Source organism: Engraulis encrasicolus, unplaced genomic scaffold (genome assembly GCF_034702125.1).
Source record: "Engraulis encrasicolus isolate BLACKSEA-1 unplaced genomic scaffold, IST_EnEncr_1.0 scaffold_836_np1212, whole genome shotgun sequence".
NCBI lineage: Eukaryota > Metazoa > Chordata > Actinopteri > Clupeiformes > Engraulidae > Engraulis > Engraulis encrasicolus.
This window is the reverse complement of record NW_026946177.1, coordinates 1-18,279: the sequence shown is the minus strand read 5'-3', so window position 1 is coordinate 18,279 and position 18,279 is coordinate 1. Positions and strand designations below refer to the sequence as shown.

The 18,279-nt window shown below is 40.9% G+C and overlaps 1 protein-coding gene across 1 annotated transcript; it reads left to right on the top strand.

Annotated features, from left to right (window-relative positions):
• Window positions 1-953: 953 nt before the first annotated feature.
• Window positions 954-16,901, top strand: LOC134444899 (serine protease 27-like; the record flags this gene model as incomplete). Its single annotated transcript, XM_063194077.1, has 5 exons — window positions 954-1,116; window positions 8,812-9,089; window positions 9,212-9,363; window positions 11,883-12,117; window positions 16,739-16,901. Coding segments are annotated over 5 exons (991 nt in total), but the record flags the coding sequence as incomplete, so codon positions are not given.
• Between the last annotated feature and the right edge of the window lie 1,378 nt (window positions 16,902-18,279).

The following is an 18,279-nucleotide window of genomic DNA, read 5'->3' as shown; positions in this document are numbered from 1 at the left end:
ACATCTGAAAAAAAAGAAATTTTGCTAATGAGGAAGTCGGAACTAGCAGACAGCGGAGATCGCCTGACTCTGTTGTCTGTATGGCTCTGCTCAGAACTGCTCAGCGTTACGAATGTTAGTTCCTAGAAGTGGCCGTAGCACACAGCAAATGCAATGCAATGCAGGAAATATGACAAGACTTGCTGTTCGTAGTAATAACTTTAGATAAGCATCACAGATGGTAAAACGGTTGTGATTATCATTACAGAGACAGTTGATAGTTTACATATTTGTGGTGATTACCCCGCAGTATAGTTCGTTAGTCCTTATTTTTGGCTTTTTATGTGGTGGTTCTATGTTAAGTCTATGGAAAGACAGCCGCTTTTAGATTGACGACCTCAATCTCGTTGAAAGGCGGGGCTGCAATTTATTTCCTGGGCCTCCATTTGCGCAACTCTGTTTCTATATGGCTCTGGGTTGAACGACACGTCTTCAGGTTCAACGAAACGTTTTCTATGAAACGTACAACGGTTGAATGAATTGTCCGTCTCCCATCCAAAAGGGGTCCCAGAAGAAAAGGTTTCTGGGAACACTGCATTAATGTGTTTACAGACAATGACCACATTATTTTGATTGTTTGGTTTCTGTGGATAAAAAAATGTCCTGCTGCTGCTTATCAATGTGTTATGAAATACTAATATGAATTAATTTTATACTTTATAATACAGGTAGCCTACTACCATTGCCACACCAGGGCTTTCAGCAGCATTCAACTTCAAATGTTGCCTTTTAAGTAACACAACCAGGGCCATAAATGTACACTTTGGCTAGTAGAAAAGAAAACATACTTTCCATTTTCACTGGTAGTGAGTAGATATTTGGGTAGTACAATTTAACATTTTCTAGAAAACTTGCCTTTTGATTAATTAATTGTCTTGTGTCCTTGTATTAATTCTGTCTCTGCTCTTTTCCAGTGTGTGGTAGACCTACACTCAATGAAAGGATAGTCGGTGGAGAAGACAGTACAGCAGGAAGTTGGCCCTGGCAAGTTAGTTTACAACGGGACCTTGAACATTACTGTGGAGGTTCCCTCATCAACAACCAATGGATTCTGACCGCAGCACACTGCACCGACGGGTTGGTGAATTACTGATATGTATCACTAATTGCGTTTCATTTCTCCAAAAAAGCTTGACAGATATGCCTATCATATGTACACCACAGTTGGAATGACTATTCAAATAACTGCATGCTTTAAGAGATAGGTGTGAAAAACCTCTAATGGCCCACACCCCCCTGTCAATCCCCATGTGCTCTGATAGCCCCAACCCCCCTGTCACTCTACGTCTGCTGTGTTTACCCTACCTGAAAGGGGCGTGTTGTCACCTCTGAATAGCCACTCAAACACTGGTACTTTACATGTGAATAGCTATAGGTGTGGCTGCTACAGGCAGAGAGTACAGAATATGCAAAGATTTCTTTTCACTTTCTTTAAATTGGGCCAGCTATATAATTTATTTAATATATATATATTTGAAATCTGGAAGGTCTGAGGTTTATAATGGTGTAACTTATGTGTTTCAATGACAAAAACTCACAGAGTTGCAGATTTGTTTTTAGAGACATGTCAAATTGCCCTCTCAAGGGCACTTAGACCTCAATGGGTTAAGCAAATGCATAACTCTCATATTACTGCACCACCTCTATAGTTCTGTCCTGATTAGTGTACACAACATTTGGTTTTGATAGTATCTAGGTTTTACTGCTAATTAATATTTAAGACCAGTTTCAGTGCAATAGTTGAAATTCAGAAATGCAAGGTTTATTAGCTTCAGAAAGGGGGAGAGGAGACCATTAAGCCCAAAGGCCTATCCACAGGCCTCCTCACTCCCTCTCCCTGAATAGGTGTTAACAGGTACAGATACAGACAAAGAAGGGGGCAGAACAATACCAGTGGCTGAACTTAAAAAGACCTCCACAGGAAATGAGGTCACATTGGATGATGTCACATACAATGATAGTTTTATCCAGGGCTCTAAATTAACACACGCCAACCCGCCAAACACGGGTGAAAATTAATTTTGGCTAGTATAGTAGAAAAAAATACCTACCCGCCAATTTGGCTAGTAGCGCCCGAGTACAGTAAATTATGAACGGTAAACCGCTGCTCTGACGAACGTTAGACGGCGAGATTTCCTACATTACCCATGGACCCTAGCGTCACGACGTAGCCGTGGGCTTTCCAGTGCAGAGAGCAGCAACTCCGGTTGCGCGTGCCAGGATTGAAAACATTTCAGACGACCAGCCTTCTGTCAGCTAAGCTGCGCTCACACTATTCTGACAGGCAGCTCTCCTCCTATGCTCTCGTCGCTTTCGCTACAACCTTTTTTAACGTCACTACTGCTATTATTACTAGGGCCTATATGAACCTTGCTGTAACAGGCTGCATTTTTGAAGCAGCGAGGCCCTGACCGTTTCAATAACAGGACGCAGATTATGCATCAGCTACTGTAGACTATGTTTTGTGCGAGTGATGAGAATGTGTCGGGGGTTAGAGCAAGGTTCTGTGTGTTGGTGAATGCTAGTTGTAACCGTAATAATAGTGACGTTAAAAATGAGTGGTTGTGGAACGAAATAGCGACAAGGGCAGAGGAGGAGAGCTGACTGGCAGAGTAGTGTGACCGTAGCTGTCAGTTCAGTTGTCTTCTGAAATTTCCCCAGTCCTGGCGCAACTAAGTTGGAAAGCCCACGCCATCGTAAAGAAAAAAAAGCAACCAACGACGAAGCTGTGGAAGTAACAAAGGAAGCGAAGATTCCCGAGATATTATTTACTTTTAGTTAAACTAGGCTTCTTGTCATTTTGTTGCGCGTGGTAGAGAAGAACTCCTCCTAGTCAGCCTGCCATCAGCAGCTAAGGTGCTTAAATAAACTTTTGATGGCATTTTTTGTTAAAAGTTGGCAACCATGCCAGAAGTTATCAGCATGGGCTAAGGTTTCAGAATCACCTGGTTGCCAACACGGAACTTGACCTTTAAGGTCAAATATGAAGGTCAAGAGGTCAACCACGGTCAAATAACAGTGTTATTTAGTTAAAAATTGTTACAAAGTTGTTAAAAGTGGGCAACCATGCCAGAAGCCATCAGCCCGGACTAAGGATTCAGAATCAACTTGTTGCCAACACTGAACTTGACCTTTAGGGTCAAATTTGAAGGCCAAAAGGTCAAAAACAGGGTATTTTCTTGCTAGTCTTTGTTGGGAACTGTATATTCATGGAATTCTTTTTCAAAAGTTGGCAACCATGCCAGAAGTTATCAGCATGGGCTAAGGCTTCAGAATCACCTGGTTGCCAACAGGAAACTTGACCTTTAGGATCAAATCTGAAGGTCAAAAGGTGAAAAACGGTCAAATAACAGTACCAATATGTTATTTAGTTAAAATTGAATTTGAAGGTTAAAAAGGTCAAACACTATGTATTTTAAGGTTTGACTTTTTGGGGGACTGTGTTTGTGGAAATCTTTTTCAAAAGTTAGTAACCATGCTAGAAGTTATCAGCATGGACTAAGGTTTCAGAATCACCTGGTTGCCAAGAGGGAATTGACCTTTAAGGTCAAATATGAAGGTCAAAAACAATGTGTTTTCTGGTTAGTCTTTTTTGGGGATCTTTATATCCATGGAATTATTGTTTTCAAAAGTTGGCAACCATGCTAGAACGTATCAGCATGGACTAAAGTTTCAGAATCACCTGGTTACCATATGGAACTTGACCTCTAAGATCAAATCTGAAGGTCAAAAGGTCAACCGAGATCAATAAAAAATCAGTTTTTGGTGATGTGCTTTCATAAAATAGTTGTTTGCATGGTACTGCAAATTGAGGCCTATAATTTAATGTTTGATTTGGCTTATCATGGTGGGGCTCTGGCCTGTCATCCTTAGACATTCATCATAGCTCATTAGCATAAAATTAATTTAAACTTGTATTTTTTTTTATTTTCATTCTGGTCATCTCAATTACTTTATTCTTCTTTGTGAAGCACATTAAGCTGCTGGTATGAAATGGGATATGCCTTGGCTCACCAGTGAATTTGCTTCTTTCCATAGAAAAAAATAATGACTTCAGTTATTTCTGATGTGTTTCAAATGGTTATAGCAATGAAGGACACTTGCTGATTTGCTATATGTCATATCATGGTTAGGAAATAACCTACAGTAAGAGTAGAGCAAGTATTGCACACTTCTCTTGATGTTCTCATGACTACTGTAGAATGTTCTGTTGCAATTTCCCAGGCTTGAGTTTTTGTGTCACCTGTATAAAGCACCATGCTTATCTTTGGGTATTGATCGACTATTTTCAGAAGACAAAAAGGCAATTGATATGTTACCACCAAGTGATGCATATGGATTGCATCTTGCATCAGCAAATCAGCAGGCAAATGTACTGCAGTCTGACAAAGTACATATTAACAAAGACACTGAGGAGACAGGTGGTTGGAAAGTTGTAGACTTGATGGCTGTGTGGTAAAGGAAACCTCCAGTTCCACATAGTAGTTTAGGACTGATAAGATGTGGTTGTGGAACCAAGTGGGCAATACATGCCTGCAGTTGCCTGAGGAATGGACAGCCCTGTATACCTGCATGTGATTAAAATGTAGAATGTTTAAACGCCGTAGGGATAGAACATGATCTGGATGACACAACCTTTTTGTAATAACAGCAACAATAGCTCCTTTAAATACATAAATATCCAGTATGTACTATCACATTTGAATTTGAATTATTGTTTTAATTATTATTGAAGTAAAGAAACAATATGATCAATTACATTCTTGTTATTGACAATTTGCAATAATCACTTTCACTCATACCCTAATAATAAAGACTATATAACTTCTAAATATACAGTCCCCTAAAGTATTGGAACAGAAAGGCAAATTTCCTTGTTTTTGTTGTTCACTGAAGACTTGGGTTTAAAGGGGCTTTAAGTAGAATTAAAAGGTTAATTAATCACTGTCCCGAGTCATCTGATACTTACAGTAGGTGAAGTGTGACTCTCGCGACCACTTCCACCGTCCACTGTCAGAAAACCCCAAATGCAACTTTTGACACCGCTGTCCGCTTCGGGAGAAACCTCATCAAAACAGTGTTTTATTTTCTTTACAATTATTTGTTCCAATACTTTCACTCACCTAAGATGATTTAAATAATATGAAATATCTCCTCCAGGTACTAATAATTCAATACATAATGCAAACAACTTGTATTTTATGAAAGCACATCACAAAAAAACAAAACATTTTTATACCCCGGTTGACCTTTTGACCTTCAAATTTGACCTTAAAGGTCAGGTTCCATGATGGCAACCATGGACCATGAAACCTTAGTCCATGCTGATAACTTCTAGCATGATTGTCAACTTTTGAAAAAGAATTCCATGAATATGAAGCCCCCCTCCAAAAAAGGTATTGTTTTTGACATTCAAATTTGACCTTAAAGGTCAAGTTCCATGTTGGCAACCAGGTGATTCTGAAACCTTAGTCCATGCTGATACCATCTAGCATGGTTGCTTACATTTGAAAAAGAATTCCATAAATATACAGTTCCCAAAAGAGACTAACCAGAAAATACATTGTTTTTGACCTTTTGACCTTTAAATTTGACCCTAAAGGTCAAGTTCCGTGTTGGCAACAAGTTGATTCTGAATCCTTAGTCCATGCTGATGACCTCTGGCATGGTTGCCCACTTTTAACATCTTTTTAACAATTTTTAACTAAATAACACTGTTATTTGACCATGGTTGACCTTTTGACCTTCATATTTGACCTTAAAGGTCAAGTTCCGTGTTGGCAACCAGGTGATTCTGAAACCTTAGCCCATGCTGATAACTTCTGGCATGGTTGCCAACTTTTAACAGAAAATGCCATCAAACAAATATTTTTGGGGCTTGGCAGGCTGACTATCCTCTCTCCCCTCCTTTTCCTCTCATCTCTTCTGTGTGGTTTGGCTGTGTGCTTGGTTACTGTATGTTAAAGGTCTGTTACAGTATATCACGAAAGTGAATACACCCCTCACAGTTTTGCAGATTTTTGAGTATATCTTTTCATAGGAAAGCATTACAGAAATTTAACTTTGACACAATGATTAGTGACCTTTTAACAACATATTTAACCGCTTAAATTTCTTGTTCACTCAGAAAAAAACAAAATACAGCCATTAATGTTTGAACATGTACTCACAAAAGTGAGTACACCCCAGATTAAAATCCGGTAGAGAAGGGGCTATGTTGGCTCGAATCGTCTCGAAATGAAAAGGGATGACAAGGAGGGTAATCAGTGTGCGTTTCAACCTTTCTTTGCGTTGAACTTTTAAATGTTGAGTCTGCATCTGGCTTAAATAGATTGGTGTGAGATTTGAATGCAATCCTATGGAGAATATCATGATCTGCTTCAGTAGTCACAGTGCATGTTGACATGCATGTTTCTTTTAGGTGTATTTCAGATTGCCAATGTTGACAGCATTCATGCATCCCCAAACCATGTCAGTCCCACTACCATGCTTGGCTAGTGAGAGGATACACCTTTTTTGTAAAACTCACTTGTTTACCACCACACATGCTTGACACCATCTAAGGCAAATTTGTTTATCTTGGTCTCTTCAGATCACACAACATGGTTCCAGTGATCCATATCCTTGGTCTGTTCATCTCTCTTGAGACCAAGATAAACAAATTTGCTTTAGATGGTGTCAAGCATGTGTGGTGGTAAACAAGTGAGTTTTACAAAAAAGGTGTATCCTCTCACTATCCAAGAATGGCAGTGGGACTGACATGGTTTGGGGATGCATGAAAGCTGTCAACATTGGCAATCTGAAATACACCGAAAAGAAACATGCATGTCAACATGCACTGTGACTACTGAAGCAGATCATGATATTCTCCATAGGATTGCATTCAAATCTCACACCAATCTATTTAAGCAAGATGCAGACTCAAAATTTAAAAGTTCAATGCAAAGAAAGATTGAAACGCACACTGATGACCTCCCCTGTCATCCCTTTTCATTTCGTTTCATTTCGAGACGATTCGAGCCAACATAGCCCCTTCTCTACCGGATTTTAATCTGGGGTGTACTCACTTTTGTGAGTACATGTTCAAACATTAATGGCTGTATTTTATTTTTTTCTGAGTGAACAAGAAATTTAAGCAGTTAAATATGTTGTTAAAAGGTCACTAATCATTGTGTCAAAGTTACATTTCTGTAATGCTTTCCTATGAAAAGATATACTCAAAAATCTGCAAAACTCTGAGGGGTGTATTCACTTTCGTGATATACTGTATGTGAGTGGCTTGTGTGATGTGATTCAGCTGTTTTCAGAGGAATTGAACAAAAACTAATCAAATTGATTAGGCCTAAGTAGCCTAATGAAAGTAAAAAATAAAGCAGAAGTTAAAAAAAAAATATATATATATATAGCCTATAATATGCTTATTATGTAGGCATATAGTAGGCTAGCCTATGCAGGCCTATAGTCTATATGTGTTGTAGAAATAGTTGAACAAAATGACCATAATAATAATAATAATAATAATAAAAAACTAGCCTAATGCATAGTTTATTTTGGCGAGATTAAAAAAATGGCTAGTTGAACTTCTGTTTGGCTGGTAAGAAAAAATGTCCACTAGCCAAATTGGCTGGTGGTGGAAAAAGTTAATTTAGAGCCCTGGTTTTATCCAATAGCAATCAGCACCAGTGATTCATAACTATCCCCTGGACGCTTATTGGGAAATGAACCTTTATTGCCTCTTACAAACTAAGAGAGAGTTGTTCCTTCACGGATAAAACAATGCATGGACATCAAAATGTAATGTATCAGATTGGGGGCAATATTCAGATGCCTTCAGTTTCATACTTTATAGAGAGACATCTTCCACGCTATAATTTTGTTTCCTGGTGAACCAGTAGCCTGTAAGTAACAGGCTACTGGCACACTGCCCTTTCACGCGTCTCCGCAGGCGGGGTTTAGTCAAAAGATGCTTGCACGCGGTTGGAGCAACCTCATATGAATGACATGACACTTCGACCACTCACGTTGAAGCTTTGTGACGTAGGACGTGTCGTCACGTAACCGCCGCCAGGTCGGGAACCAAAACAGAACAACGTCCTTTAGAAAATCAACTTGAGGTATTTTGGATAACACCGCTGAAATTGCTGCTTCCATCCCGACGCATGATAACTCCTCGCACGCCGCCATTACTGTTGTGATTCAGGGAGGGGGCGGGCACAGCCGAACTACCCTGGGGGAGGGTGTTGCGTTCGATAAACGTCATACCCACTGAAATCCCTCCCTACGATCCTGATTCGTCGAGCTGCCCCGTTTATTTCGTAAACGGAGGAGGAGAGCAAATCACAGGTGCACCAGAAGGTTTGTGTAGCCCAGCCCCCTGGGCGTCAACACATAGCTTCTGGTTCACCAGGAAAATAATTTTGATGATAGTACATATATATTTTTGGCAATATATGCCCTATTGTGTTTTAATTAATTAAATGTAATTAATTTTACAGGTCAGCCAGTGATGGAGGTTTTGGCATGTACAAACATACAATTCAGCTCCAGTTTCTACTGACATTCAGTAGTTTGACACACCTTGCATACTGTATCTGCACACTGGAATCAAAGTCGTTAGGACGTTTAACATTTTTGGATAGGTTTGGAAAGAATATGCCAAACTACAGACCTATGCTTACATTTATGAAGACGTCATTAATATCATTTGTTGAATAAAAAGCAGACCATATGTCCCACTCTGTATATTATATCAATTATTATATGTATCAACAGGATTTCAAGTGCTGATATGGCCAGGTGGACTGTTCGTCTTGGCGTGAAGGACCTGGATATCCCCTCAGCCAACGAGTTGACAAACACATTGACTGAGGTCATTGTGCATCCAGAGTATGATGATTGGACATTGGACAATGACATTGCATTACTTCAGATGAGCACGCCTGTGACCTTTAATGACTACATCAGCCCTGTTTGCCTAGCAGACAGCAACAGTGTGTTTCACAATGGCACGGCCAGTTGGGCGACTGGCTGGGGAGACATTAACGAAGGAGGTATTACTCAAAAAAATACCAGTTAATGTAACTATACATGTAATTTTGGAGTTTGAAGTCATGTTTCTAAACCTTTTTCTTTACAGTATTTGAGGATGTTGTTCTGTGTATCTCACTTTCAGAGTCCCTTCCACATCCTGGGACATTACAGGAGGTTGAGGTGCCAGTGATAGGGAATAGACAATGTGACTGCTTCTACCAACCCCTAGATTGGCCAATAACCCAAAACATGATCTGTTCTGGTCTGCTGGATGGGGGCAAGGACGCCTGTCAGGTATTCATGCACCGTGCATTACAATTAGGGCTGGGCAATATGACGATATATATCGTTATCGTGATATAAAAGTGTATATTGTGACCTTTCTCCTATATCGTTTATATCATGATAGCAATTTTTTCAATTTTATACAATTGAATATCATTTAATTACATTTCATGTTGTCACAATACACACTATAAGTTAATGTAACTGTAAAAATAAGGATAATAAGATCCATGAAAAATTAAAGAGCAAATAAAGAGAATAACTGAAAACATATGGAACTGTGCTACAGTATATCACGAAAGTGAATACACCCCTCACAGTTTTGCAGATTTTTGAGTATATCTTTTCATAGGAAAGCATTACAGAAATGTAACTTTGACACAATGATTAGTGACCTTTTAACAACATATTTAACCGCTTAAATTTCTTGTTCACTCAGAAAAAAAACAAAATACAGCCATTAATGTTTGAACATGTACTCACAAAAGTGAGTACACCCCAGATTAAAATCCGGTAGAGAAGGAGCTATGTTGGCTCGAATCGTCTCGAAATGAAACGAAATGAAAAGGGATGACAAGGGAGGTCATCAGTGTGCGTTTCAACCTTTCTTTGCATTGAACTTTTACATTTTGAGTCTGCATCTGGCTTAAATAGATTGGTGGAGATTTGAATGCAATCCTATGGAGAATGTCATGATCTGCTTCAGTAGTCACAGTGCATGTTGACATGTATCTTTCTTTTAGGTGTATTTCAGATTGCCAATGTTGACAGCATTCATGCATCCCCAAACCATGCCAGTCCCACTACCATGCTTGGCTTATGAGAGGATACACCTTTTTTGTAAAACTCACTTGTTTACCACCACACATGCTTGACACCATCTAAAGCAAATTTGTTTATCTTGGTCTCAAGAGAGATGAACAGACCAAGGATATGGATCACTGGAACCATGTTGTGTGATCTGAAGAGACCAAGATAAACAAATTTGCCTTAGATGGTGTCAAGCATGTGTGGTGGTAAACAAGTGAGTTTTACAAAAAAGGTGTATCCTCTCACTAGCCAAGCATGGTAGTGGGACTGACATGGTTTGGGGATGCATGAATGCTGTCAACATTGGCAATCTGAAATACACCTAAAAGAAACATGCATGTCAACATGCACTGTGACTACTGAAGCAGATCATGATATTCTCCATAGGATTGCATTCAAATCTCACACCAATCTATTTAAGCCAGATGCAGACTCAACATTTAAAAGTTCAACGCAAAGAAAGGTTGAAACGCACACTGATTACCTCCCTTGTCATCCCTTTTCATTTCGAGACGATTCGAGCCAACATAGCCCCTTCTCTACCGGATTTTAATCTGGGGTGTACTCACTTTTGTGAGTACATGTTCAAACATTAATGGCTGTATTTTGTTTTTTTCTGAGTGAACAAGAAATTTAAGCGGTTAAATATGTTGTTAAAAGGTCACTAATCATTGTGTCAAAGTTAAATTTCTGTAATGCTTTCCTATGAAAAGATATACTCAAAAATCTGCAAAACTGTGAGGGGTGTATTCACTTTCGTGATATACTGTATGTCGTGATATATATCGTTATCGTGATTTTTGTTTTTCCATATCGCCCAGCCCTAATTACAATGTCAACTGGATTTCAAACTGATACAACAGTGCAGATGTAATAGTTACAGTAACACTTTGCTTAAAGCCCATATCTATAGCGAATTATAAGCGCATTTACAACAAATTGTAATACGCATTATAATTACTTGCAACGTATCATGACTACACTCATTATGCTTCATGATGCTTTATATTAACATTTATGAATAACCATGAATCTGGCTTAAAATGCTTTATAAATCCAAGGCTGTCATGAGTGCTCATGACTTGCTATAAACTACAGGCTGCCTGATGGAGCATATAGTACATTATGACTACATATACCCCTCTATGCGCAGACCTGGGTGATAAACTGTCATAAGGGCTCATTAAATGCTATAATGTTCCATGTGAGATCACAAGTTGTCAATGTGTGCTCTAAGTAAAGTGAAGTTAATATGGACGCATCTGTAATGCACTATATATTACACATCTACAATGCATCATAGTGTACTGTAAGCCCCATCAGGCAGTCTGTAGTTTATATCCAGTCACGAGCACTCATAACAACCTTGGATTTATAAAGCATTATAAGCTAGATTCATGGTTATTCGTTACTGTTAACATAAAATATTGTGAAACATCATGGGTGTAGTCGTAATGCGTTGTAAGTAATTATAATGTGCCTTATAATTTGTTATAAATGCGCTCATGATGCACTATAGATATGCGCTTCATAGAAGGTTTTACAAAAGTTACTTTTATTATTCTAAAGTGAATCTACTAGATAAACAATTGAAGAGTAATGATAAAAAAACATGATTTTTCAACTTTTCAAAATTGACAAGGCAATGCATGTTCTAATGTTTTTTAAGGGGAATTAAATGTTAATGTGACAAAAGATATACATGTCCTTAATTCCAGGGAGACTCAGGTGGTCCAATGGTAAACCAACAGAACTCAGTGTGGATCCAGTCTGGACTAGTCAGTTTTGGATACGGATGTGCTCGAGAAGGTTTCCCCGGGGTCTACACCAGAGTGTCAAGTTACCGGTCCTGGATCGAATCGCATATCACCAGTGATCCTCCAGGCTTTGTCCAGTTCTCCTCTATTGGGGAGGATGAAGACAGCAGCTTCACCTGTTCCGTCACTAGAGAAGGTGACAGACAAGCGACACAAACCCACGCATACCAACAGAGTTTCCACATGATACCAGATCCCCATCAGCCCTCTGCGCGAAAGATGATAGAATAAAGCAACAAATGCTATGTCTCCCTTTCTTCCCGATTGTTGTCACACAGACCCTACTGATTTTCGCGATGACAGCCAGAAAAGGTTGCGCTGTCATTGCAACACATTGAGAGTAGCCAATGGTGCAACAGCATCACAACTAACAGAGAAGAGTAGGCAGCCTTCTCTGCAAGAGGGCTAGGCTAGCTTCAGTCCATCGGCCACGACTCATGACTTTACTTCACAACATTCCATTATTAAAATGCGAGAACAGCCGACGGTAGGCTACGGTACACAGCAAGAATCACTTCAGTAGAAACTCAACTTTGTTATCAGTGCCGAAACAGTATAGAATAATCATTGGCACTCGGCGGTGCTATTAAGTAAACATGACTTGGCCTACCTTTCAAACTTGGCGATATCCGTGAAGTTCATCAAGACGCCTATCCTATTCGTTGTCAATAAGGTCCAAGATCAAAGTAGTCCCTGGCTGTAGCACCCAGCTCATTTTAAACCGTACTGAAAGAATATGTTCTCTGTTGTTTCCCATTGTGCAGGCTAAATGTAAAGCCAGGCTCAAACTACACGACTCGCGATTGTGTGGGGGTAACGTTCCAGCGATTGTTGTAAGGGGGGTTTTCAGCCGAGAATCGGGCCAATAATTGTGTAGTTTGAGCCAGGCTTTAAACTGTCAGTGGAGAGACTGAGTGAACCCCATGCCGCGTGGATAAAGCGAAAATACATAACAAAAAGCATATCTGGTATTGATTGGTGAAAAATAGTTTGGGTGGGTGAAGCCAGGCTCAAACTACACGACTCACGATTGTGTGTCCGATTTTGACGTCGTGGTGCACCGCACACTAGAAGAGAATCGCAACTGTCAATCTTATCGCTGCTCGCAGCCTCCGAGACAATGCCCGACGTTCTATTTCCAGTGGCAAATATCAAACAGTGTTTGATTTCTACCATTTGCGATTTGCAAAGTTCTATCTTAGAACGTCGACCACGACGAGGAAATCTTTCCCGACAATAGCTTGCGATGGTCCTGGGGGGTAATGTTCCAGCGATTGTTGAAAGGGGGGTTTTCAGCCGAGAATCGGGTTGAGAATCGTGTAGTTTGATCCAGGCATTAGAGACCCACCTGCCCAATCACCACTGAAGAATTTGTGAAAGCCTGGAGTATCTACTACTAGTATACTAAGAATTTCCCCAGGATTTTTTCGATACAGTGCACAGCATCACAGCCGCGTTTGATTGTACAGCCAGAGCCGGATGAGTTCTGCATACAGCCAATCTTGTATATCCCACAATTCAAGACCGCAATGTAAAATACCTGAATAAATCGTTCTTTAATGATCTTTGCTGTTTGAAACATTTTTGAGCCTATTTTTGCCACCCATGTAATGACCTGTAGATATGTATTAACAAAAAGTACCATACTTTGTTATTGGTAATAGTGCTTAAAAGTCGCATCGTCCTGCTGGGGTCTGCCCTCGTAATGGGCTATAAATACCGGCCAGTCGCCATATTATCCAACTCTTGATAAGTATAGAAAATACTATCCAAACTTCTTCATGGAGACGTTGGGATGATCGAGGGCCCACAAAATACTGTGAGGGGGGCCCATACGAAGTAATTGACATTGGGAGGGGGCCCCCCGTGGCGCCTATGCCCCTCCCCCTGCTCCGCCCCTGGCCCCTGCCCGAGGTCTCAGATCCACTGATGCCAAAACGAACGGTCGCTCTTGTCTGAGGTCAAGTGCGCTCAGGAGCAGGTTTTCATCCAGGAGGTCTCTGTACATTGCTACATTCATCTTTCCTCCTATCCTGACTAGTCTGCCAGTTCCTGCTGCTGAAAAATATCCCAATGGCATGATGCTGCCACCACCATGCTTGACTGTAGGGATGGTATTTGCCTTGTGATGAGCAATGCCTGGTTTCCTTCAAACAAGACGCCTGGCATTCACACTCTCAAGAAAAGTATTTTTTGTTAAAGGCACAAGGCAACCCATCTGCAATTTTCCAAAAGGCACCTGAAGGCACCTTTTTAATTTTAACACAATTTCAAAACTCTCAATTTTTCACATGGTCATACTGGGGTATTTTGTGTAGAATTTTGGGGACAGAGATTACTTTAATACAATTTTGAATAAGGCTGTAACATAATAAAATGTGGAAAACGTGATGCGCTGTGAATACTTTCCAGATGCACTGAATTATGTTGAAACGAAATGATGATTAAAACTGAGCATTTCCATGCGCAACTTCCATATGGGTCTAAGCGTGTGCAAATGAAACTCCCTCTTCCCCCATGCTGTGCCCCAGCTGCAGCCATCTCTCCCGCGTTTCTCTCTCGCCTCTCTTAATGGCCTTTGTCATGCTTATGTCATTCGGAAAGAGCAATAATCTGTCTCCAGAATCTGAAATGATAAATCAGGAAAGCAACTGTAACCTACACGCCCCAGATACTGCTTCATTATTTTTGAAAATAGCTATTAAGTTTGTCCTTGCCCTCCCATAGACGGTTACATACCGCCATTCCGACAAACACCGCCATTTCGACACCTTTTAGCTACCGCCACACCGAGACCAAGTTGCTTTTAGGGGAGCGAGCATACACCTGCGTCATGTCTGGGGCTGAGGGAATGCAACGTCAATGTCGGAATCGCGGTATGTTGGAATGGCGGTCCCCCCCATAGACCTATATTCAAGGGCACTGACCAGTAGAGCTGATTTATATTTTAAAATAACAAATAATAATGCAAATAATAACGAAGCTCAGCAGAATATGTAGCCTGAACGAAATGTCTGCTCAGTCAAACGAAAGGTTGAATCAGAGCCATATAGAAACAGAGTCTGGCAATCTCCACTGTGTGCTAGGGCCGACTTCCGCATTAGCAAAATTAGCTGTTTAGCGTCTCAGAACCAGAGCCATACAGACAACAGAGTTACGCGATTGGAGGACCAGGAATTAAATTGCAGCCCCGCCTTTCAACGAGTTCCTAAAGCGGCTGTCTTCCCATAGACTCAACACAGAACCACCACCTTAACAGCCAAAAATAAGGACTAACGAACTATACTGCGGGGTAATCACCACAAATATGTAAACTATCAACTGTCTCGGTGGTGATAATCACAACAGTTTTACCACCTGTGATGTTTATCTGAAGTTATTACTACGAGGCAGTCATGGGTAAGCGGTTAGGGCGTCAGACTTGCATCCCAAATGTTGCCGGTTCGACTCCCGACCCGCCAGGTTGGTGGGGGGAGTAATCAACCAGTGCTCTCCCCCATCCTCCTCCATGACTGAGGTACCCTGAGCATGGTACCTTCCCACCGCACTGCTCCCCATGGGGCGCCACTGAGGGCTGCCCCCTTGCACGGGTGAGGCATAAATGCAATTTCGTTGTGTGCAGTGCGGAGTTCACTTGTGTGCTGTGTCACAATGACAATGGGAGTTGGAGTTTCCCAATGGGCTTTCACTTTCACGCTTTCACGAACAGCAAGTCTTGTCATATTCCCTGCATTGCATCGCATTGCATTTGCTGTGTGCTACGCCCACTACTAAGAACTAACATTCGCAACGCTGAGCAGTACTGAGAAGCTAAAACAGCTAATTTTGCTAATGAGGAAGTCGGAACTAGCAGACAGCGGAGATCGCCTGACTCTGTTGTCTGTATGGCTCTGCTCAGAACTGCTCAGCGTTACGAATGTTAGTTCCTAGAAGTGGCCGTAGCACACAGCAAATGCAATGCAATGCAGGAAATATGACAAGACTTGCTGTTCGTAGTAATAACTTTAGATAAGCATCACAGATGGTAAAACGGTTGTGATTATCATTACAGAGACAGTTGATAGTTTACATATTTGTGGTGATTACCCCGCAGTATAGTTCGTTAGTCCTTATTTTTGGCTTTTTATGTGGTGGTTCTATGTTAAGTCTATGGAAAGACAGCCGCTTTTAGATTGACGACCTCAATCTCGTTGAAAGGCGGGGCTGCAATTTATTTCCTGGGCCTCCATTTGCGCAACTCTGTTTCTATATGGCTCTGGGTTGAACGACACGTCTTCAGGTTCAACGAAACGTTTTCTATGAAACGTACAACGGTTGAATGAATTGTCCGTCTCCCATCCAAAAGGGGTCCCAGAAGAAAAGGTTTCTGGGAACACTGCATTAATGTGTTTACAGACAATGACCACATTATTTTGATTGTTTGGTTTCTGTGGATAAAAAAATGTCCTGCTGCTGCTTATCAATGTGTTATGAAATACTAATATGAATTAATTTTATACTTTATAATACAGGTAGCCTACTACCATTGCCACACCAGGGCTTTCAGCAGCATTCAACTTCAAATGTTGCCTTTTAAGTAACACAACCAGGGCCATAAATGTACACTTTGGCTAGTAGAAAAGAAAACATACTTTCCATTTTCACTGGTAGTGAGTAGATATTTGGGTAGTACAATTTAACATTTTCTAGAAAACTTGCCTTTTGATTAATTAATTGTCTTGTGTCCTTGTATTAATTCTGTCTCTGCTCTTTTCCAGTGTGTGGTAGACCTACACTCAATGAAAGGATAGTCGGTGGAGAAGACAGTACAGCAGGAAGTTGGCCCTGGCAAGTTAGTTTACAACGGGACCTTGAACATTACTGTGGAGGTTCCCTCATCAACAACCAATGGATTCTGACCGCAGCACACTGCACCGACGGGTTGGTGAATTACTGATATGTATCACTAATTGCGTTTCATTTCTCCAAAAAAGCTTGACAGATATGCCTATCATATGTACACCACAGTTGGAATGACTATTCAAATAACTGCATGCTTTAAGCAAATACATAACTCTCATATTACTGCACCACCTCTATAGTTCTGTCCTGATTAGTGTACACAACATTTGGTTTTGATAGTATCTAGGTTTTACTGCTAATTAATATTTAAGACCAGTTTCAGTGCAATAATTGAAATTCAGAAATGCAAGGTTTATTAACTTCAGAAAGGGGGAGAGGAGACCATTAAGCCCAAAGGCCTATCCACAGGCCTCCTCACTCCCTCTCCCTGAATAGGTGTTAACAGGTACAGATACAGACAAAGAAGGGGGCAGAACAATACCAGTGGCTGAACTTAAAAAGACCTCCACAGGAAATGAGGTCACATTGGATGATGTCACATACAATGATAGTTTTATCCAGGGCTCTAAATTAACACACGCCAACCCGCCAAACACGGGTGAAAATTAATTTTGGCTAGTAGAAAAAAATACCTACCCGCCAATTTGGCTAGTAGCGCCCGAGTACAGTAAATTATGAACGGTAAACCGATGCTCTGACGAACGTTAGACGGCGAGATTTCCTACATTACCCATGGACCCTAGCGTCACGACGTAGCCGTGGGCTTTCCAGTGCAGAGAGCAGCAACTCCGGTTGCGCGTGCCAGGATTGAAAACATTTCAGACGACCAGCCTTCTGTCAGCTAAGCTGCGCTCACACTATTCTGACAGGCAGCTCTCCTCCTATGCTCTCGTCGCTTTCGCTACAACCTTTTTTAACGTCACTACTGCTATTATTACTAGGGCCTATATGAACCTTGCTGTAACAGGCTGCATTTTTGAAGCAGCGAGGCCCTGACCGTTTCAATAACAGGACGCAGATTATGCATCAGCTACTGTAGACTATGTTTTGTGCGAGTGATGAGAATGTGTCGGGGGTTAGAGCAAGGTTCTGTGTGTTGGTGAATGCTAGTTGTAACCGTAATAATAGTGACGTTAAAAATGAGTGGTTGTGGAACGAAATAGCGACAAGGGCAGAGGAGGAGAGCTGACTGGCAGAGTAGTGTGACCGTAGCTGTCAGTTCAGTTGTCTTCTGAAATTTCCCCAGTCCTGGCGCAACTAAGTTGGAAAGCCCACGCCATCGTAAAGAAAAAAAAGCAACCAACGATGAAGCTGTGGAAGTAACAAAGGAAGCGAAGATTCCCGAGATATTATTTACTTTTAGTTAAACTAGGCTTCTTGTCATTTTGTTGCGCGTGGTAGAGAAGAACTCCTCCTAGTCAGCCTGCCATCAGCAGCTAGGGGTTAAAATTTACTT